Genomic DNA, 22,850 nt, shown 5'->3' with positions numbered 1-22,850 from the left:
AATAAATATAAATGTAATACATAACTCTTACATTTAAGATCACTTTTGTTAACTCTGTGGTAACATGCAACTAGATACAAGTCCAGTAGCACCTTAGAGACTAACAAGATTTCAGCCAGCTCTCAACCCATAGGAGGAATACTTGTCCTCTTATCCCATGACTATTAAGTTTGCTTAGCAGTATTTGGTGGGGGACTTTGTGAAAAGCCTTTTGGAAATCCAAATACACAATGTCCACAGGCTCATTCCTGTCCACATGCTTATTGACACTTTCAAAAAAAAAAAACTCTAAAAGGTTAGTGACACAAGACCTACGTTTGCAGAAACCATGTTGATTTTTGCTCAGCAGGACCTGCCCTTCTACATGCTTGACAATTGTATCTTTAATAAGGCTTTCCATCAATTTACCTGGAACAGTTGTTAAGCTAACTGGCCTGTAATTTCCTGGGGCCCCCAGGAATCCTTCTTATAAATGGGTGTGACATTAGCCTTTCTCCAGTCCTCTGGCACAGTGGCTGATCTAATGGACATGTTATATATCATCTTTAGAAGTTCAGCAATTTCCCATTTGAGTTCTTGAAGAACTCTAAGATGAGTACCATCTGGTCCCTGTGACTTGTTAGTTTGCAGTTTGTCTAGACGTTCTAGAACTTCCTGCCTTGGTACCACTATTTGCCCCAGCTCCCCATTCTCCCCTCCTCAAAACATCTGTTCAGGAAAAGGTATCTGCCCCTATATCTTCAACAGTGAAGACAGATTAGAAGAAATCATTTAGTTTCTCAGCAATCACTTTATCCTCCCTTAGTGTTCCTTTACTCCCATTGTCATCCAACGGTCCAACAGCTTCCCTAGCTGGTTTCCTACTCCTAATGTACTTAAAGAATTTCTTACTGTCTTGATGTGCTTAGTAATATGTCCCTCAAAATCTTTTTTTTTTTTTGTATCTCTAATTGTTTGCTTGCATTTCCTTTGTACAAGTTTGCGTATGCTTTTGTTTTGCTTTGTTTGGGCAAGCCTATCCAGAAATGACCGTATGCCACTGGTTCTCTCCCTTCTACCAGATTTCCGTAATGCTCACTATATCTATGTTTTCCCTTAAAATCATGCACTCTAACTCCCCCATTTTTGCTTAGAGGCTTCTAGCATTAGCATAGAAACACCTCCACACTGTTTCTCTCTTTCGATTTGCCTGGCTTGTGCCCTTGGGCATCCTTAAGTGGCTATTCCGCTTTACTTTATCATCCCCTTTCATATCTACCTCATTCTTGTATGGGCAATCAGAAACATTTTTCCGTTTGTCCATTTGCAATGAGTCTGCCCAAATCAGATGCTTCTCAGCTCCTGTCAACTTTCCCCAACAGGAATGCTCACTGAGTGACTGCAGGCATTATTCATACATTTCTAAACATGTCTTTCATTCACAAATTACATTTTTAGGTGGCCACTTAAATCTTTGGTTCAGTTGTCACAAACACCATCCTAAACAGCAATATGGCTTTAGTCTACATCTAAATGTAGCACACTGCTTAATCCCATACTTTTCATAGTTTTCTCCCTGACGAGCCAACTTCTGTGTGCAAAGACTTTCTGAACAGAAGAACATTGGCCTTTCCCGCATTCTCCTTTCCTTAATCTCAAAGTTTTTTTAAAGTTCTACACGTGTTTTACTCTCTCTAGTGGTCCATTCGATATAGCAGAAAATTAAATCTACCTTATTTCCCTGCTGATTTAAACAGCCTCTTTTTACTCTTGCTAAAATCAGGTTTGATATCGAATCAACCACTAGAAGGAGCAAACATGTGTGGAACTTTTAAAAAACACCGATGAAACAGGAACTTGGACATGAGGAAAAAGAGAATGCGGAAAAGCCCATTCATTCATGTGAACCCCTATCCTCTAGCACACAGCTATTAGCACATGTCAATTTTCTAACAAATTATGCAGAAATTTGATCAGAATGCAAGGAACAGAGACAGAAGTCTCCTCCCTGTTCCTAGTGTATTTGGGGGACACTGACACTAAGGGAAAAACATTGAAGTTCCATAGGTTCATATTTCCAGGACTCCAAGATTTGGAAATCCTAAGACAAGCGTGCTTATGTCACAACATATAAGCAAGCAAGCAAGCTTTAAAGGGGTTTATTTTATCATTATTTGTTCCTATGCCACACTTTCCCAAGAATTCCCAACACCTGGGGCAGCAGCAGTGCTCACCAATGAAATAATTTTTAAAATGCATGTTTTGTTGATTTCTATGGATACCACAGGTAACAAGCCCCAAAAGTGTGAATCCCCAAGGACTAGTCATTGGAACTCCCACAAATTGAGGGGGGGGGGGGGAGACCAAGATTTAGTAATGAAATCAAAACTAACAGGATTCTGTAATCACTCCTAGTCAATAACAAAAGTACTAAAAATACTCCCTGATTAAAATGCATATGTTTTATTAGAGATACCACAATTGCAATTTTGGTATTATGCATATTTTGAATCACACCTCTTCTTTCATTACCAATATTTATTAGCTATGATTCCTATTTTCTTTACAGGTGTTAGCAAAACTGTGAATTAGATGAAGATTTGGTTCTTTATGCCTTATCAAATGTTGTCATTTGCATTTATGGGTATTAACCTTGAACAATCTCTAGAAGGCTTCAGTTAACAGAGAATTTGTATAGTAGAAATTTAACCACAATTGGTAAGGCAAACAGGAAAAAAAAAATGCACGTTGACCTGTAACATCAAGTCCTCATGAGACTACATTGTGAGATCTTGGTTGCCATTTTGGGGGTTGCTAGGGAACCCTCACCAGCACTGCAGAGGCTTCCAAGCTTTGGTTAGTATTGGGGGTGGGGGTGGAGGTACACAATATTAAAATAGATAAAATAAGAGGGAGGGCAGAGAACAAAAAGATAAAAGGAAAAGAATGGGAAGGGAAACAGAAAAAGTAGGTAGGATAGGTGGGATGGAAAGAAGGAAAGGTGAGAGGCCGGATGCACTGCTAGGTGGGGGCAAAGAGGAAAAGCAAGAGGCGGAGACAGTTGGGGAAATGCAAGTCCTTAAGGGTCCTCCTACTTGTAGTTTCATATTTCTTTCTGGTAAACAGAAAAATAAATATTCTTCCTTCTTCCAGCCCTGAACTTTGCAAGCTTCATAAAGAAAAAAAGTGAAGGAATTTAATTTAATCACTGGAGCACTCTACAAAACAGTGTGTTGTCTTATCAGCCTCTCTGCTTTGGAGAGTCTTAGCTGCCATCATGAAAACAGCTGTAGATGGGGGGAGAGGAATGCTGATAAGAATGTGCAACAAAAAGCAACAAGGAATAGGTTTGTTAATTACTCTTGACAGTATCACATTAATAATTTAATACTTCATAATGGAGTAATAAAAGCTTGAGATACCCTTTTTAAAAATAATAACAGCTTCACAATACAAGTCTTAACTGAAGAGCCTTGCTGTTCAATCCCTACTAAGGAAAGTAGTGATGCTTTCATGTGCAGATTATAAAACTGTAAGATTTTTTAATGTAGTGTTTAAGAACTGATTAATAAAGTTATTATGACTACAATTATGATGCCTCACAAAATGACTAAATGAACACCTGCCAAGTCTTTAATTAACTAACAACCTCTAAATTGTGCCACCAGCGAGACTAGATTAAGCACCATCTCTGATCACACCTCTGCCCAAATTTGGGGTTTTCCTGCTGTGTAATTATCCAGAAAGGTTTCTTATGTAAACAGTGGGCCTGTCCTGTGCCTGTGTTCTCTTACAACTCCTCAGAGATCAGAATATTATGGCTGCTCCTTTGCCATGAGACAGAAGAACAACCAACTCATTTCTAACTGTGGGAATGTGTAAAAAATGTTTGCCTGCCTAATAATGGGGAGTATAGTTTGGGGCGATTTTCAAGGTTATCACAGCTACATAAGAAATGCTCACTGGAATGTCGTTCCCATATGGTTAGGATATTGTTTAAGTGACCCATCCACATTGAAAGGGACCAACTGCATAGATCTTTTCCATAGAATTAGCACCCCCACTCAGTGAAGGAGCCAATCCCATGATAAATCATGTGCCTCTAATTGGTCAGCTCACACTGAGAGTGAAATCCAATCCATTGGCCTTCCATTGGACTCGTTGCTTATGCTCTTGGATACAGAAGCATTTCAAATAATAAAACGCAGACTATTAGAGATTGGATTTCAAAATCTTATTAGTGCTGCTAACAGGACTTGCTCTCCATTAAGTCTAGGTATTCCCTTTTATGCTGGCCTATGGCCGTAACAATAAATGTAATGTAATGTAGAGATTCCCTTTAATATATATGAGCCTACATCATATTTGTACCACCTTTACGACCCTCAGCAACGCAGAGCCTTCTCCTTGGCCAGATTCAATGTCACACCATCTGCGATTTTGGAAGGAAGATTTCGTAAAATCCCTTTATCAGAGAGACTTTGCCCCTGCGGTAATAATTGCACTGAATCAATCGTACATGTCGTATTCTGCTGAAGATTTTATGCTGAAATTTGCAGCAAATTTTTAGGCCCTATTTTGACAAAAAAAGCCAAACTTTCCTGATTGTCTTAATGCTCTTTTCTTGCTGTATAATCACTCTCCTGCTATACTGGAGAAAGTAGCACAATTTCTGAGACTTGCTATGTACGTTTGTCAGCAAGTTAAGTAGAGGGCTTTTATTAATTCCGTCATCCTTTTATTTATTATACTTTATCCTTGTCAGAAATGCTCAACTGCAATAATTCTATGTTACTATGCAGACACCCCATGTTTCAATTTTATGCCAATAAAGGAAATTGTTATTGTTGTTATTGTTGATAAAGACTCCCATAATAAGCTCTGGTTCACATAGCTGGGCCATTTAAATGTTATTGGGCCAGATGGGAGTCACTCACAGAAATGCAGCTTCCACATGTGTGGAAGCTCCAAACTGGACCTGGAGATCTCCCACTATTACAACTGATCTCCAGATAATAGAGATCAGTTCCCCTGGAGAAAATGGATGCTTTGGAGGGTGAACTGTATGCCACTGTGCCCGGGTGAGGTCCCTCCTCTCCCCAGACTCCACTCCCAAAATCTCCAGGAATTTCCCAACCCCGAGCTGGGAAAACTATGTGTAGGGTAATATTTAAAGAACCACTAAGTAAGGGATTAGTCGGTGTTAAATTTTCATAATGAGCTTGAGAGCATGCATTCAACAACTCCCCCCCCCCTGTTACATTAAGGCATTTCTTCTGCACATACACACAGCCATCAAATTTCATCCTAATGGCAGCCAACTCTTTAAGCATTCCACAAGTCAGATCCAAAGTCTGAAGGAGTATGATTAGCATATACATATGCAGCTCTCCTCCTGACATGCTGTGGTTTTTCCTCTAGTCTTCTGGACGCAGGGAATAGAACAGTGCTGGAGAGGCAGGCAGGAGTGAGTGCAAGCCATTCACTTTGCCACTATAAGACATGCAGGCCCTCTAGCCCTGGTATAGAAGTGACACACAAACCTGCAACCTGTGCCTCTTGTGGCACCTATACTATTGACTGGCACCCATGCTTTACTTTATCGTTTATGAGGCAAAGACAATTGGTAAAAGAGGCAGAGTCTTTTCCTGTAACCTAAAGGCTAACAAACATGGTGCCTCCATATGCCTAAAAAGAGAGTTCCAAATACAACGTCACCACAGAAAAGGTTCTGTCTCCCCCAGTCAGACATCTCCCCTCCAAAATGCAAGGATACATAGTGAATGGCCTTGCATGGAGCTCTTAAATGATAAAACAGATCATTTTAGTAAAGGCTATCCTTAGCTAACCCAGCCTTAAAAATAGTTAGCTCTAGTTCTCTGAATAGAGCACAGAGATGATCAGAGCAGGGAAGCTGAGTAGTCAAATAAAGGAAGAGAGAGCCACCCTGAGCCCAGCATAGCTGGGAAAGGGCAGGATACAAATAAAACAACATAAAATAAAATAGACTGGAGAAGAGAAGCAGAGGAAGGATAGGTAAACAGAAAAGAGTGAAAGAGGAATGGGGAGAAGGAGAGTAGGCAACCTTGATCCTTGGCCACCTACTATCCCTTTCTCCAGAAATAACTGGAGGTCTATCAGAGTTCCCTACCCTACTGGCAAGTACTGGTGGGCCAGAGAACCCACTGAAACTCACTATGTTCTAATAAAAGCTGAGCAAACTGCTGTATGGCTCTGCCCAACATCTATTCCCAGGTACAATGCACCTTTCTGGGCAAAAGCAGCCACAGAACATCTGCATACTTTTCTCTGTGTGTGCACATGCAAGGATGCCTATACACAAATGTACAGGGCTATGTGTACAGGTTATACAGGGTTTTTGAATGCATGTACTGAGCCTGTTTATGCAGACTTATAGGCATGTAGGGCTCTGTTCAGACCTTCTGCTGAATGCATGGAGATCAGGGGCAGGACATCATGCGCAATGCTTCTCTCTTCTATGTGCATTCATCGTATTCACAAAGGAGCATCTCAACAGGGCTATTATATGTTCCCTTTTCTAAATCTGAAGTTTATTATCCCTGTCTTTTTATTGGTATAGTTAAATCTAAATGGAAATTTTCAGTACAAAAAGTAGTCTAGCCTCAAGGTTCTGTCATGCATTGTAGCTTTTACAAGTAGAGCTACGAGGGCTGGATCAGTTGTCAATGTGTTTTGAGAGCTGTGACTCATCTCTGCGAGACCTTTGTTCACACAGTTGTTCAAACTATCATATTTCACAGTTTGTTCCTGTCAAATTCAGCTCAAATAAAACTCAGCAACAGTGTCAAGCATATAGGTTTGCACTTCAAATGAGCGGAGGAGCGAAGCCATTCTAAAAAAGGGGCCACTCATTAAGGTATAGAATAACCTAAGACATTAGTGAGAACAGAGAGAGGTTTCCTGTGTTCTGTTCAAAGTTATTATTGAATTCAGTGACCTGTGTTAAAGATTAATAAGACAAACTTTAAATATAATTATGTGACATAAAACTGTGCCTGCTCTATAAACCAAAACCTTTAATTTTATCTGCAGAATAACAAGTGTGTCTGTATTATGGTATCGTCATTAATGCAGCTACTCTGATACTTATTATGGCTCTTGACCCTCTTTTATCATGAGAAAGTGCTATCTACTTGACCAATATTTTTCTGGATCCACTTTTACTTATTATTATATCTCTGGTCCTTTCTTCCCATGAGATTCGAACTCAGCCAGGGCGTAGATGAGAGAGTACTGGGAAACCCTTGTGGATCAAGACATCTACAGGGGTTTCCCAAAACTCTCCAACCCAGGCACTGGTTCACCTGAAACACACTGAGAATGCTATCAGGAAAATGGCCAAGCTACAAGGGGCCCACACAACAAAGGCTGAGTAAGCAGAATTGATGGAAAGTTTTGTATTTGGAAAACTAGGAAGTTAAAGTGCCATCCTAAGAAGAGTTACACCATTTGACATCAATGGACATAGAAGGGTGTAACTTAGGATGGCCCTGTAATTGTATATGTAATCTGTACATTTAATCGGCATCCTACTTTTCTGCAATATTCTCAACTGTATATATAAAGTTTACATGTATGCATTCACATACAGCTCACTGTAGATAGTTCACAAGTTCACAGGGTTGGAAGAGACCTCAAGGGCCATCCAGTCCAATCCCCTGCCATGCAGGATCCCACAATCAAAGCGCACCCGACAGATGGCCATCCAGCCTCTGCTTAAAGACCTCCAAATACGGGGACTCCACCACCCTCCGAGGCAGTGCATTCCACCGTCGAACAGCCCTCACAGTCAGAAAGTTCTTCCTAACGTTTAGGTGGAATCACTTTTCTCTTAGTTTAAATCCATTACTCCGTGTCCTAGTCTCTGGAGCAACAGAAAACAAGCTAGTTCCCTCATCAACATGACATCCCTTCAAATATTTAAACATGACTATTGTGTCACCCCTTAACCTTCTCTTCTCCAGACTAAACAAACCCAGCTCCGTAAGTCTCTCCTCATAGGGCATGGATTCCAGACCTTTGACCATTCTGGTCACCCTCCTCTGGACACACTCAACATCCTTCTTAAATTGTGGAGCCCAAAACTGGACACAGTATTCCAAGTGAGGTCTGACCAGTGCAGAATATAGTGGTAGTAGTACTTCCTTTTGAGCTAGACACAATACTCCTATTGATGTCTGTACATGTGGATGTCTGAGGGTGTGGCCAGCAGGTGCTATCCTGCTGCCATCTACATGCATATAGAGTAGATGCTTTGAATAAAGCTAAGAACAGCTTTAAGTCAACACAGGAAAGCTGGAAAATTCCAGAAGATAAGAATGTTGAGAGACAGAGATCTCAGTGCAGATTTGATTCACTGTTGCCTATAGAACAGTACGCTGATTCATCAAAGAGAAAGCATCACAATTAAAAAAAACCTGGATGGGTTAGGCCATAATCATAGTGCTGCAGACTCTAGGCACAAGAGGGTCAACAGCAGCACACAAGCATGCTTCCGATCAAAAGTGTCCTGCAGAACAATAATTTCTAAAACATATACTCACAACAAAGATAGTGGAAATGTTCTCCTTCAAATGCTATTTTGTTTGTTTTATACCATATTTTATTTAAATGTATTCAAATCATATTATATTTCTGTATACACAAACACATGAAGCTGACTTATAGTGAACCAGAACCTCGGTCCATCAAGGTTTACTCAGACTGGCAGTGGCTCTACAGGGTCTCAGGCAGAAGTCTTTCATGTTACCTACTACCTGATCTTTTAAACTGGAGATGGTGAGGATTGCCAAGCAAATGCTTACCATTAAGCCATGGCCCCTCCTGAAGCTCCTTTGGGTCCCCACTGGGGGGGAAAGTGGATTAAAAAACACAAAATATAATAAAATATTTGGACACTTATCTTCTAGCTCAAATATGCTTTATTTTGCCACATATCTGGGGATGTCATGGTATCCTTATTTCCTTTATAAAAAGAAAACTATCAAAAAAGCATAAGAACCATCAAAAAGACAAAACAACACTTGTGCAAATGATTCCCTGTTTATGATTCCCTCCAAACTTTAGCAACACACACACACAGCTTATGTTTATGCAATATATCACACCTAAAAAGAACTCCTATAATACTATAGGCATCTTTACCAAGTGCTACTACACACCTTGGAGAGAAGCAATCAAAGGTATATACAACAGGTGCTTCGAGGACCAACATACTACCACAGCAGACTAATGGGTTTTTGGGGGGTTGGGCCTCGATTCCCTCTTTTTCACCCTCGAGGGCAGAACATATCTAAACCTCTATAAAAACACCTTCAGCAAGTTTAATAAGCAGTACTTTTCTTCTCCCCCAAAGAGAGGCAGGATCATAGTCTTCAGTAGATGTACAAGGCTTTGTGTGAGCTAAACTTGGAAGCAGTAGTTAAACTATAATTGACTTAAATGAATGAGTTATTTTTTTGGGGGGAGGGGAAGAATCACTCTCTTTAGATTTATGCTAACATTCAGAGACTCTTTGGAATATTATTATCATAGGTTAGTACCTGATCTCATTGGTTTCTCAGAAACATTCCGATAATTAAAAAATAGTGAAGGTAATTTATGGATATCATTGAAAGGCACAATATTGATGAAGGTCAATGGATAGGAAGTAGGGTTCAAATCTGCGTTTGGATTACAACATTTCCAGTTTCAGTTGACTAGACTAAAAATGTCAAGAAATTGTGGTCAAAGAACAACAAATACAATCATAATGGGGTCTTATGGAATGCAAAGTTTAGAATATGAACATCCAACAAAATTTTGTGTTACTAATGTTTAGGTCAGCCAAATCCAAAGCAAACTATCTGCATGAAATATGAATGGGTTTAGGCATGCTCAAATATTCACAGAATCAATCTGGCGGTTTCTAAATCCCAAACTGTTAGAAGGTTAAGATGAACAAACTGAAACTCTACAATTAAAATAGCATGCAACTTTAAGAATCTGGATCTTGTCACCAACAATCTTCTGGATTAAACTAGACCACAGCTTGAACCCAACGCAAATCACCCAAGCAAAACATTTAGCTATAACACGTGTGTGCAGAAGATGTTTGCAGGAATGAGGTAAGCTGGTTCTTGTCCTGCAGCTGAGAGTTATTGAATTCTTTTGGGGAGAGGCACAATAGCTGGCATTGAAATTCAAGTTAAAATTATACATACAACCATTAAACAAGTTGTTTGATGGAAAAGAAACACATCAGATGGGGAAACCGCAGGGCAGTTAATTGCTCTGGCTGAGTCACTCCATTTGCAATAACTGGAGAAGCAGAAGATAACTGGAAACTTGAAGGGCTCAGTATAGTTATGGGTTGTACTCTACTTTTTTTGTGGGGAGGGGTAGTGTTTTGTAACCCTTATAAGACAATCCAGCTAGGAAAACACTGAAGGAACATTGAAGGAACTGAAATATATGAGACATAAAGACAATGGTGGCTGTGAAGTTTATGTTTATGTTTATATATAACCCTTCGGCATTAGACAAAAAGAAACAATATAGGCTAGGCTGATGGCTTTAAGAGTCTGAAGCACACCTCTGTCAGGGAGGCATACATGTAGCAAGATGTACTAAAAATATTTCATAATTATTCATCAGGAAGCCAACATATATATTGAATGGAGGAGAATGATGGAAGCTGCTTTGGGTCCACATTGGAGAGAAAGGTGGGGCATAAATGAATTAAATAAATACTAGACTACCAATGCTCAAAATCAACAAAGTAACCATTACACTTCTTCCCCAAACTTTCCGATCTGCTGTTGTAAATAATGTTGCAAGTTCTCACAGCCTGTTCCCCATGTTCCATGTAATCAATTTATGCCTAACTGTAGACAACAACAAAAAATGGAAGCCAAACCCTTTATCTGTAGGGGGTTTGTGGATATCTGGAGAGTGGGAAGCTACTGCGGTTTGGCCTTCCCTGGAGGACCATTTTTTGTTAATGAAATGTCCAAACAATCCCCTTGCACACAATTCTTCACCTGACTAAAAGTAACTGGGCCATATCAGAAGCCGGACTCAGAATCTTATGCTTGCAACATACTTCCATTAAATTTAGCAGTTCATTAGCAGCCCAATCCATGTTTTGACTGACCCAACAAGAGGGCTTAGGGGCCTATCATGGAAGATAGTATGCATGTGCCCGACTATTTTCAGTTAGCAGGCGCTCAGCTATTTTAATACTTAGAAAGCAGCCTCACAGCACACTTTCACTGACCAAACTCCTCTGTTCATCTGCAAAGACTCCTGAGAGCAATGCTACCAACGTTTTTATGTCTTCCAACACTGGCTTACCACATGAGACATCGCTTTGAGGTTTCTAGTAACTAATAAGGAAATCTTAACTACCGTATATACTCATGTATAAGCAGACCCGCGTATAAGCCGAGGTGCCCCTGCCCCAGGTCGCCCTCCCGCCCGGCCTCCCGGGCCCTCCAGACCCACCCCAACCCCAACCCCAGTGCCATCCCCTCCCGGGCCCTCCACACCCACCCTGACCCCAGCGCCACCCTAGGGGGGAGGGAGAAGAGCCCCTGAACCCCTTACTCACCGGGAGGATGAGGCCCGCTGATCAGCTGGAGGCGGCGGCAGGGAAGGCACGCAGGCCGGAGGCGGCAGCGGGGCCCTGCCTGAGCGCAGGCAGGCCCTGCTGGCCTCTCCCAGGCCGCAGAGAAGGCGCGGGGGGGGCGGGGGGGGCGGGGCCTTCCTGCGCTCAGGCAGACCCTGCTGGCCTCTCCCAGGCCCTTTTTTTGGGCTGAAAAACTCGGCTTATATGCGAGTATATACGGTATATGCTTTTGAGTCAAGTCAGCAGATTACTCATAACCCTCCCCAAACTGTACCATATCCACAACAAAATGGTATACAAGCCATGGAAGGATGCCTCATAGCTATTCCCATGCAAACCAAGCAGAGACTCAGTCTGTGCCAAACCAGACAAGATGTTGAAAGATCAGTTTTCCCCAGAAAGTCAGACAGCAGCACCTGTCTGAGGAGAGAAAAATGGCACAGGAGGAAACAGTTACCCCTCCACTTTCCTCCACAGCTGTTATTCAGAGAGAGAGAAAATGTGCCTGCAATCTGATCATGAGTGTGCTGTTTGGCTCCCTCCATCTGCTGCCAGTGTCGTTTCATGCCAAGGAGAATCCCCACATTTCCCTTACAGAAAGACTCATGACTCCAGAAGAAGATGCAGCTTATACATACCACACTAGGGAAACTTCACTGTTTCCTCTTTGCACATTACCTAGAAGTGCGAAGAGCAAATGTGATTTTGCTTCTTAGCACTTCCTTAAAAAACCCTTAGAAAACTCTCTCAGGGTTTCTCTTAGTTCTCCTGCTGGTGGCTGCCAGCCATAAGCCCCTCAGCGACCTCCTTTCAAAGCCTTTAAGGCCCTTCTTAGACTAAAACTCAAGCCAGCTTCAACCTCTCTAGTTCCTTTCATTCTCTTCCAACCCAGTTCTACCTAGTTTGGCCCCAACATTTAGATTTGCTAGACAGAATGTAAGCGGGGAAACTGCATCGTCGTTAGCGTATTTATAATAAATCCACATTTTAAAAAAACACAACCAGTAATACCATTTGATATCCAGTTCTCTTTGTTGTTCTGGCTTCTAGTCCTCTGTTGTAGAGTTCACAGAAATCAGAGAGAGGAGGAGATAATGCAACTGACATGCCAGGTTTCCTCCCTCTATCTTATACTAAGCTGGCTAGGGCTTGGACTGGAGCCACTGCTGCTGGCCCAGCAAGGCAAGACAGAAGGTTGGCAGCAGAGAATCCTGACTCTGCTCCTTCTGGTGCCTCAGTGTACCCTAGGCAACATAGTACCAGGGTTCTATATTTATTTTCAGGCACCCTGGGACTATATTCCCCAGGGTGCATTGAGGCACAGTATCATGGACATGTCAGAAAGAGTGTTTAAAGAACCAGAGAGGACCGGAGGGATGACTAGCTCTCTTTCTTGCTTGGGCAGCACCTTCAGATCCAGCCACAGCCTAAGACACAAAGGAAGCGGAGAACTAATGCTAATGAAAATGAACAATAACAAATGGGGGAGGGTAATAACAAAAATAACAAAAATGAATGCATTTCAAAAATTAAAACTAACCATCCCTCAAAAGAAATTGTTTATGTCCTTGCTAAAAGGCAGGTCTGATGTGAAAACACACTTAGAAGGTAGCACACTGGAGCTCATTTACATATTATGCACAGGTCATATTTGTTTTGGGAGTTCCATAGTTCCCAGGCATGTGGTGGCCCAATCTGGATCAGAATCATGGCAAACAGTGAGAGAGAATTTGGATAACCCATCTTGCTATCCTGACCTGAACTGACCCAAAGGGAGCTGCTATTAGCCCTGTTGGAGGCTGAATGTGTACAGACATTGAAATTAGGGGCCCCATGCACCTAGACCACATCAGTAACACAACCTGGGATGTACTCAGGAAAAATACAACACATAGGGCCAAACAAGATGTTACATTTTAAACATCTGTTTAAAAAAAAAGAAGATACCAACTGGCATGGAGGGGATGGGCTCTTGCCTTTCCCTCTGAGCTGTTTTCCCAACCAAAACAGAGCGGGGGGAGCTATTTCCCCCTTTTGGACTGCGTTTCTGGTTGGGAAAAGGGTAGAGGGGAAAGCAACAACCCCTCCCTGCGCTCACATTGCAGTTCCCAGCTCAATCTAGCTGTCATTTATTTTTAAACCAGCAACTGCTGTGTGGCTGCGGGGAATTAGAGTCAAGTCCAGGGAACCCAAACTCAACTCTTTAAAAAAATGTAAAGTCGAGTTTGGCCTGTAGTTAAGCCCTTACCTAAGTTTTTCTGAATGCTTCACCCCACCTCAGTTTGAAAACAAACACCCAAAAGCACAAGGCAACATCAGCCATATTTCTTCCAAAACATTCAATGAACTGATTTTTTACTTTATTTTTAAGGGAATGATTAGTTAAGGTATTTTAACCATTTGAGTTTCGGGCTCCCAAATAAGTGAACAATAAGAACGGTAACAATACAAAAGAGCAGCAATGTAATCATTCATTTCTTTCCTGCAGATATGAAAATGTCCCAGTCATCTAAGCTGCTTTCTTATTTTACAGCTGAATGCAAATGCTTCTCAAGCTGCTACATTTAGAAACACTTAAAAATCTCATAACTTGTCTTGAATCTGGATCCTTTGTAATTAACTGTAAGAGCTCAGAACCCCTCCCTCAACATCTCAACACTATTATTGCAAAGAAATATTATGAATGCTTTTGGAAATGCTCAAGAGATGAGACCATGTGAGTTTACTCACACAAAGAAAAGTTATGGGGTGGAAAGCAGCCAATGGGAGAAAACACCAGTCTTCTTACATAGATCAACCATTCCTGATTCCTCTTTGCCAGAGAAAAGTGACACATTTAAGGTTTGGAAATGTGACCTGGCCATGTATTAGGGTTGCTAGGTCCCTCTTCGCCACCGGCGGGAGGTTTTTGGGGCAGAGCCTGAGGAGGGCAGGGTTGGGGAGGGGAGAGACTTCAATGCTATAGAGTCCAATTGCCTAAGTGACCATTTTCTCCAGGTGAACTGATCTCTATCGGCTACAGATGAGTTGTAATAGCAGGAGATCTCCAGCTAGTACCCGGAGGTTGGAAACCCTACCATGTCTGGTTTGGTTTTGGTTTGTTTGTTTTGCCATCCAGTGACAGCAGATATAGGGCAACCCCATGGGGTTTTCAAGGCAAGAGGAAATCAACAGCAGATTAGACTCCTCAGCCAAAAGCAGTTGCTTTGTTTAAGCAGCATCATGCTCTATCTTCTCTCTATTTTCTCCCTTGTTTAAGCCAATTGCTAGCATATTTATATTAATTATTATTTGTTAATTAGTATTATGTACTAATTTATGATATAGTGGTCCCTGAAGAAGGCATTAATCGCTGAAACAGAAAGATCACCGGGCTTCTGTTGAGAACAACTGCACTACTGAATTGCTACTCTCAAGAAGCATATCTGTGGAAGAAAGGGAGGTTGGCACCCCCTTTCATGGACTTACCTATAATACTGTTATTTGTTTGTAACAAGGCATAGTCCTCTCTTTGGTGTTACTTTTAAGGCAATAATTAACAACACATGTTTTTGCCTATATACTATCAGTGGTGGATATGTTATTAAATACCACTACTTTATAATCATTGTGTCTAGCTTGTGAAGTGCTGTTTCTAGTTTGCTAACTTCTAGGTAGTAGCTGGAGATCTCCTGCTATTACAATTTATCTCCAGCTGATAGAGATCAGTTCACCTGGAGAAAATGGCCGCTTTGGCCATTGGACTCTATGGCGTTTGAGTCCCTGCCCTCCCCAAACCCTGCCCACCTCAGGCTCCACCCCAAAAGCCTCCCGCCGGTGGCAAAGAGGGGCCTGGCAACCCTAGTAAGGGAACTGATTATGGGCCTGATATGCAATCCAGTTCAGACTGGTTTTGGACCTCTGCCAATAGGTATAACAGGGGCTAAAAGATCCCAATCATATTAATCAATGTTCTGTCATCAAAACACCTCAAATTAAAGATAAGATTTCCCCCATCAGTACAATGCATGGCACATACCAACAGTCAGATCAAAAGCCAACAAAATCATCTGGTGCCATCTGTGGAGTGTCAAGTACAGGACTGGGCATGGTAGCAGATTTTTAGTCACACACAGTATCTTCCTAAACAGAGTTACATCCTTCCTAATCCAGTGAAGTCAACTGGCTTAGAAGGGTGTAACTCTGCAAACGATGGCACTATAAATACAGGAAACCACATGCAATACTGCATGCAACTTTCTTTGCTGTAGTATGAAGCTTGGTAGGGAATTGTTACTTGCCAGGCCTATACTATTGAAAAGAACATAGATTTATAATAGGAACTGCATGCTAGTTTATGTCTTAGCATATTGGGTTGTGGTTCTGCATTTTTGTGACCAGTAGTTTGAGTCCCTCAAAGAAAAGAGGTGATATAAATTGTATCTGACAGCAAACACAAAGCTGTTATTCTTCCACAGCAACTTGAGGTTCTAATTAGGAAAAAGAATGAAACAAACCTGGGTCCATAAGCCTGGAGCTGTTTCGAAGTCCATTTGGCCGTTTCTGTGTATTCAAGGGCGGGGGGGGGGGAGGAATCACATTAGATTTTGTACATAATATAGTCCCATCCAGACAGTTTCAAGAAAAGCAGTTGTCAAAAACCATTCATTTGACTTTCAAGTGAGGATTCCAATTGGTTTACACAAAAAATATCGCTTTTATATATACTGTTACCAAAATATCACAGACAATAATTTACATGGTGTAAAAGTGTGGAATAAACATTATATTTTAGAGATCACCACACACAAAGGTGATGTTACTCACCCACAGAAGCACTACCCACCATTATTTGCATATAAGTAAATCCAGCTTCTTTCTTAGAGGCATGACTTCAAAGCTCTGGTTTCATTTACACCAAAGCTCTACCTGACCACATAAAAACCTAGGAAGCAGTTGCCAATGTAATTAGAATAAAGAGTAATTTCTGCTCACTTTTAAGTTCCTTGCTAGAGCCACAGAAATGGGCGGCAATTCTGAACAAGAAGGGGACCCTTATTATTTCCACATACTACATCCTGTGGAAGCCATTCAGGAGGAAAAAGATATCTTAAAATAAATTATATTAAATCTCCACAATCAGATTGGTACCAGGGCGGGGGGGGGGGGAGCAAACAGCAGTTTATAATCACTGAAACTAAATGGCACCTTCATCAGCCAGAGTAAATTTGAAAATTGAATTGGATTTGCTAGCTTATCTGCTGCAATTGCAAAAGGTATGTTTGTACCCCAGACAATACGATGAATGTGTTCAGTGAGAATGAGGCACTTAAACCAAACAGATTACATCATGCAATCTTCATATTTTATAGCAGTTATATTTTATATTGTAAGTATCTTACTCAAAACAGCTATTGAAGAATAGTAAACGTTAAGAATAGATTGAAATTTCACGTGCAGATTGTAGGGAGCAGACATTGCCAAGAATATTTTGGTTCCTGCTGCATAAAATAAAAATGGCACCAATGAAGGGTAAAAATACCATCTATTCGCTCTCCTTTGTCATCTTTTAAAATAATTCTACACTTGCCACTCCTAACCTCAATTGAAAAATTTCTAGAACATTTTGAACTATTGTTTTAATGCAACAAAATATACATTTTTGCTGCTTTTCAATGGTATTTCCAAAATCAGTTGCCTGGGGTCAGCCAATTCATCCTGGACAACTTATCCAGCAGGGACTCAACAGATGTTTCTAGACATAGGCTGCTCTGAAATAAGAGACATTCAATAGCCTCAGGATTGGATCCTGCCTTCTGTTTTGTTCAATTTCCCCCAATTCTTCTTACTGCAGTTCCTGTCCCACATGGCTTTTGTTTATGTAGGTCCCATTACCCCATAGGGTTTGTGTGTGTGTGTGTGTTCACAGACAACCCTTTTTTCACCAGCAGAAAAGTTGGCTGGATTCAACCCTCAGCTTAACATTGCAGAATCTCTAGTACGATACACCATATGCAAGCAACAAGAGTGCTATGGTATACAACAGCTATGGCAGCAGCAGAGAGAGAGAAAATGTTTCCCTGCTTCTCAGAGCTCTTTAGGATTATACAATCCACTCAAGAAAAAAGAAAAATCTTACACCTATCCACAGTTGGCCTCTAAACTGACACTATAAATAATTGTGCAAAGTCACTGACTTTGCATTGCTGAACATTAGGCAGTAGGTAATAATTAACACATCTTAACACCACTTTCAATCTTAGCAATCAAAGTGCTATATTAGATGTAGCGCTCAGTGTCCTAGCGACAGACACCTCATCTTTGGGCAGTCTTCATAGTTTATTAATGATTATCTGTGACTGTAGGCATCCTTAGGACTAGTTAACACAAACGCTCCCAATCCTAGGTGGGCCATGTCCATCTCACTGCTGTTTATCTGTTTTTTGTTTTGTTTTTTAAGTGTCAGTGGCACCGTCCCTGAATGTCTGACAGTGCTTTACAGACACGAGGGAATAAAATGAAAGGCAGACAAAAAGGGAGTATTTCTAGTTTCACCTTCATGATCTGAGAGAAGTATAATTCTGAGAACCAGTTTAATTTGCTCAGGGATTAATTGTCAATTCCAAGTAAAAACTTCTGTATTGCCACTTCACCAAAGAATAAATGGCTTAGGAGTAAATCCACAATTCTAAGCACACCTTAAACTTCCAATTTCACATAAAGCCCTTCCGAAGTTAAGAAAACTACACTCCAAAAATTCTAAGTGCTGCTCTGAATCACAGCAGGATATTAAACACCAAAGAATTAAAGAGTGGACCCAGGTAGCCTTTTTGTGATTCACTTTTTTCTCAGCCTCCTATATTTCACAGCTGTGAAAATGGATAAGCAAGAATCAACACACTGGTGCCCTGAATTTTTAAAACTTTCCCCTCTTCCAAGGCCCCTCTGTACAAGAAGCCATTTGCCATTGCTATGTCTGTTGGGATCATGGCAAAGATTCATCAAATAATTATTCAATAAAAATTCAATCCAACACTACATTTAGCTGCATATTCTGCAGCAGCATTCTGAGAATTGCTACAAATTGTGATCTTACATTTATCCTGTTATATGTTATGAAAATTTTAATCTACTTGGAGATTCCAGTCCTAAATTACATTATTGCTTAGAATCTTGAATTTAAACAGAAATGCCTCTGACAAAGGTTGTAGTCTGCAAAAACCAAAGCTGGAATGAGAACCTGCTAGTCATTACAAGTGCCACTAAACTCGTTTATTTTTGCTGGGATGGGCTATCCCTCTGGAGTTATTGCCTTTCTTAGATTCCCTATACTTTTGTGCAAAAACCTTAAGATTGAAGAACTTTACAAATTGCCTGCCATTCATTGCAAATTTAAAACTTGATCCAACAAAGGTTAAGTACATCAAGTCCCATCACTTTTAAAGGGAGAGTTGCATATTTGTTTAACTCCCTCTTGTTGAAATGCATCAGAATTGGAAGTGTTCGATTTTGAATAGAACATGTCCTTTGTTTCGCTTTTAAATTCAAAGCCTGCAGAAAGGGTTTCAAGCTCTGAATTTGTCAACTCCTTAGTGATCATAACTGTGACTGCAGGAAGGCAGAAAGAAGCATTTTAAATCATTCACAAAAGAAATGTCAAACCAAACCTTAAAAAAACAGAACACTCACCTCGTGTTTCAGGGTCCCATGTTCTGAAACAAATGTAAAAATTGGCATAATCAGCAAGTGAAAATGGGCTCTTTTCAACAATAATCTGCAGCTACACAGTGTGGCGAGAGTACACGGAACTGCTTTGTTTTGCTAGCTGATACCTGTTTTATGCTCCAACAGCCTGAGGGCTCACCTAGTTATTTTGCAAACTGTGCTCAGTTTTATTGGCTGAATTTAAACAGCACTGAATGGCTATAAACAGCTTAGAGGTTATGCTTAACTTTGCAATACAGAGTCTTCCAAATCATCAACTCAAGCTTTCTGAAACAATGACAGAAAACAGCAGAAACTCAGAGAAATTAGACTTTCCAAATTTAAAATCTGCATTGCAATTTCGATCCAAACTTCAGAATGGAGTATATTAGTTTTGCATGGGTTGAAACAGCTGTAACTTCTTCCATATTGAAAATCATATTAAAAATGTTATGTCAGAATGCAAAATCCATATAGATGTTCTGCATTCAGAAGTGTCATGTTGATTTTGCTCTTAGCTGTTACTTGTGTAAAATCTATTTTTCTATAGACATGCCTTCAAGCAAGAAATATACTAAACTAGAATCTATCTTAAATTTAATGGTGCAATAGTATATACAGACTGCATCATGAAAAGGACAAGATGAATAGTCTCCACTTGTTAACTTCCCATCAGATGCTAACAGGAACACTGTATTGTATCTTTGAGCCAGTCATTAATGAACTATTAATGAGGATCATATACCACTTAGGGGACTGTTGTAGATCTCTGAATTTTATATGGAACTGGTCAACTGACCGTAATAAAATACTGAAGTCACTTAGGGGAAATTATTTGAGTATCAAATTGAGACCTCAAAGACTGGTGTTCAAACTCACTGGGAGACCTGCAGCCAGTTACTCTCAGCCTAACCTACTTCAAAGAGTTGTTGACTTATTTATTTGATTTGATTTATACCCTGTCCTCAATTCCTGGCCAAAACCAAGCTCAGGGCGGCTAACAACACGTAAAAACCATACACGTTCATTTGAATACAATAAAAAACAATCTCAATAAAAATCACATACAAGTTCAAAAAAGATTAAAACCAGTTAATTAACAGTGGTGGCTCTAAATCTTAAGATCACTGCAGCCCTCAGGCAGCCAGGGCTCCAGTCCCATCAATGATACAACCACAGTATAAAAAGAAAGGGGGGAGGCCAGCACAGATATAAAACCGTAGCTGTCCTCAACCACAAGCCTGGTGGAACAACTCTGTTTTGCAGGCCCTGCAGAATTGTTTAAGATCCTGCAGGGCCCTGGTCTCACTTGAAAAGGAGTACCACCAGGCCAGGGCCAGGACCGAAAAAGCCCAGGCCCTGGTCGAGGACAGCCAGACACTCTTTGGGCCAGGCACCACCAGGAGATTTACATTTGCTGATTGTAAAGCTCTCTTAGGGGCATACCAGGAGAAGTGGTTCCACAGGTACGAAGGTCCCAGACCATATAAGGCAGGGGTGTCCAAACTTTTTTCAAAGAGAGCCAGATTTGATGAAGTGATCATGCGTGAGGGCCGACCATTTTGCCTGACAATCTTAATTAAATTAATTAAATGCAAATTAACTATTTTATGCAAAGTTTATTGCATACTTATTATACCCATAAGCACAGACTGCACCACAAAAAACCATGGCTACATTCCTTCCTTTCCCCAAAGCCCCTTTCAGCTCATTGGACACTCCCCAGCTTCTAAATCTCCAACCTTCTTTCTGTAGGGAGGGAGCAGGAACTCTTCCCCCTCCCCCCCCCACTCATGTGTCTCTCTGGGACTGTCGACTCTCTCCCTTCAACCATGCCGGGGGTATTCTGTCCTCCCCTCATCTGAGCCAGGAAATAAACTGATTTTCATTCTCATGGAGCCCAAGATTCAAACACTCTGACATCTCCCGTGCAGGGAGGAATGTGGACTTTTTCTCCCCATGAGAGCCAGCGTGGTGTAGTGGTTAAGAGCGGTGGAGTCTGATCTGGAGAACCGGGTCTGATTCCCCCACTCCTCCACACGAGCGGTTGAGGTTAATCTGGTGAGCTGGATTTGTTTCTCCCGCTCCTACACACAAAGCCAGCTGGGTGACCTTGGGCTAGTCACAGCTATCTCAGCCTTACCTACCTCACAGTGTATCTGTTGTGGGGTGGGGAAGGGGAGGGCGATTGTAAGCCACCCTCTTTGCTCTCTGCTCGGGGCTTTGACCTCCGGAATGAACACGGGTGTCCTCTGCAGACTCGGCCCTGTCTGAACACACCTCATTTCCAAACACGACACATGCCAGGAGTCATTTATTTCCCCCACCCCATCCCTTCTTTCGAAGCAGCCACTTTCCTTGGAGAGAACCTGCTGGGGGGTCTGACTCCAAACACTCCCTGCCCCCAAATCCAGCCCCCTCTCCCCCTGCCTTTCCTTGACTCACAATCACCAAGACCCATCCAGTCTCTCCCCTCCTCCCTCCCTCCCACCCTGCAAATCTGGATCCCTCGCGAGACCTCTGCAATGCAGGGAAGGGGCTGCATCTCCCCCACCCCACCCCAGCCTTCTGCAGAGAGGAAGGAGGGAAGATGAGAGCCAGACGGAGCAGCCCCCCCACCCCCAGGCTTTTCGGTGTTTGTGTGTGGGGGGGGTGTCTTTCCTCTCCCAGATTGGGGCCAGCCTCTGACCTCCCTTGCATTTCCCTTCCCCACCACCACCTTTCCCACCCTCGAGTCCCCCCCAACCCATCCTCAGGATCCCCCTTGACCCACTCGGGAGGAGCTGCTGCTGCTTTTCCACACGTCAGAACAACACGCGGGCTCTGGGTAAGAAGGAAGTGGCCTCTCTAGGGTTTCAGACTTGCTGGCCTTTATTCCGGGGGGTGGGGCTGAGACAGCCAATTGAGGCGACCCTCCGCCCAAGCGTTGCCCCCTCAGTCGGGGATGCAAAGCACAGGCACAGCCCCCACGCGCCCCCTTTTCTCTCTCTGCAAAACGGGCTGGGGGGCCGTATTAAACCGGCCCGGGGGCCGCAATTGGCCCCTGGGCCGGACTTTGGACATGACTGATATAAGGCTTTCAAGGTCAAAACCAGCACCTTGAACCTGATTCGGTACTCCAGCTAGAGCCAGTGCAGTTGTCGAAGAATTGGCTGTATATGCACTCACTGTGAGGTTCCTGTGAGGAGTCTCGCCACCGCATTCTGTACCAGCTGGACTTTCCAGATTAGTCTCAAGGGCAGCTCTACGTAAAGCGAGTTACAATAATCCAGCCTGGAGATGAATGTTGCATGGATCACTGTGACCAGATCGGCCATTTTCTCCAGACTTAAATGGAGATGCTGCACTGAACATCTTAGTGGGCAGGCCGAACACATAGGTAGGCAGGTAGGGTTTCCATATTAATGCACTTAAACACAATGGACTGGATCCAAAGAACAGTGCAACTAGCTCTGTACTCTCTGGAGGGGGGGATTTTGAACTCGTTTCCCCAACAGTACCTCCTTCCTGAAGGGAGCTTCAAAACCAGATTGTGATA

The 22,850-nt window shown here is 42.0% G+C and overlaps 1 protein-coding gene across 1 annotated transcript in view; it reads right to left on the bottom strand.

Moving 5' to 3' along the window:
- Positions 1–22,850, bottom strand: part of VAV3 (vav guanine nucleotide exchange factor 3) — a 247,371-nt gene that overhangs the window by 56,719 nt on the left and 167,802 nt on the right. The window contains exons 18-19 of the mRNA XM_056867457.1: positions 19,298–19,320; positions 16,126–16,171 (exon numbers count right to left, since the gene is read on the bottom strand). Of these exons, the coding sequence (XP_056723435.1) occupies positions 16,126–16,171; positions 19,298–19,320 (69 nt within the window). The remainder of the gene's footprint in view (positions 1–16,125; positions 16,172–19,297; positions 19,321–22,850) is intronic.

This window comes from Euleptes europaea, chromosome 2 (genome assembly GCF_029931775.1).
Source record: "Euleptes europaea isolate rEulEur1 chromosome 2, rEulEur1.hap1, whole genome shotgun sequence".
Classification (NCBI taxonomy): Eukaryota; Metazoa; Chordata; class Lepidosauria; order Squamata; family Sphaerodactylidae; genus Euleptes; species Euleptes europaea.
This window is presented reverse-complemented; position numbering and strand designations above follow the sequence as displayed.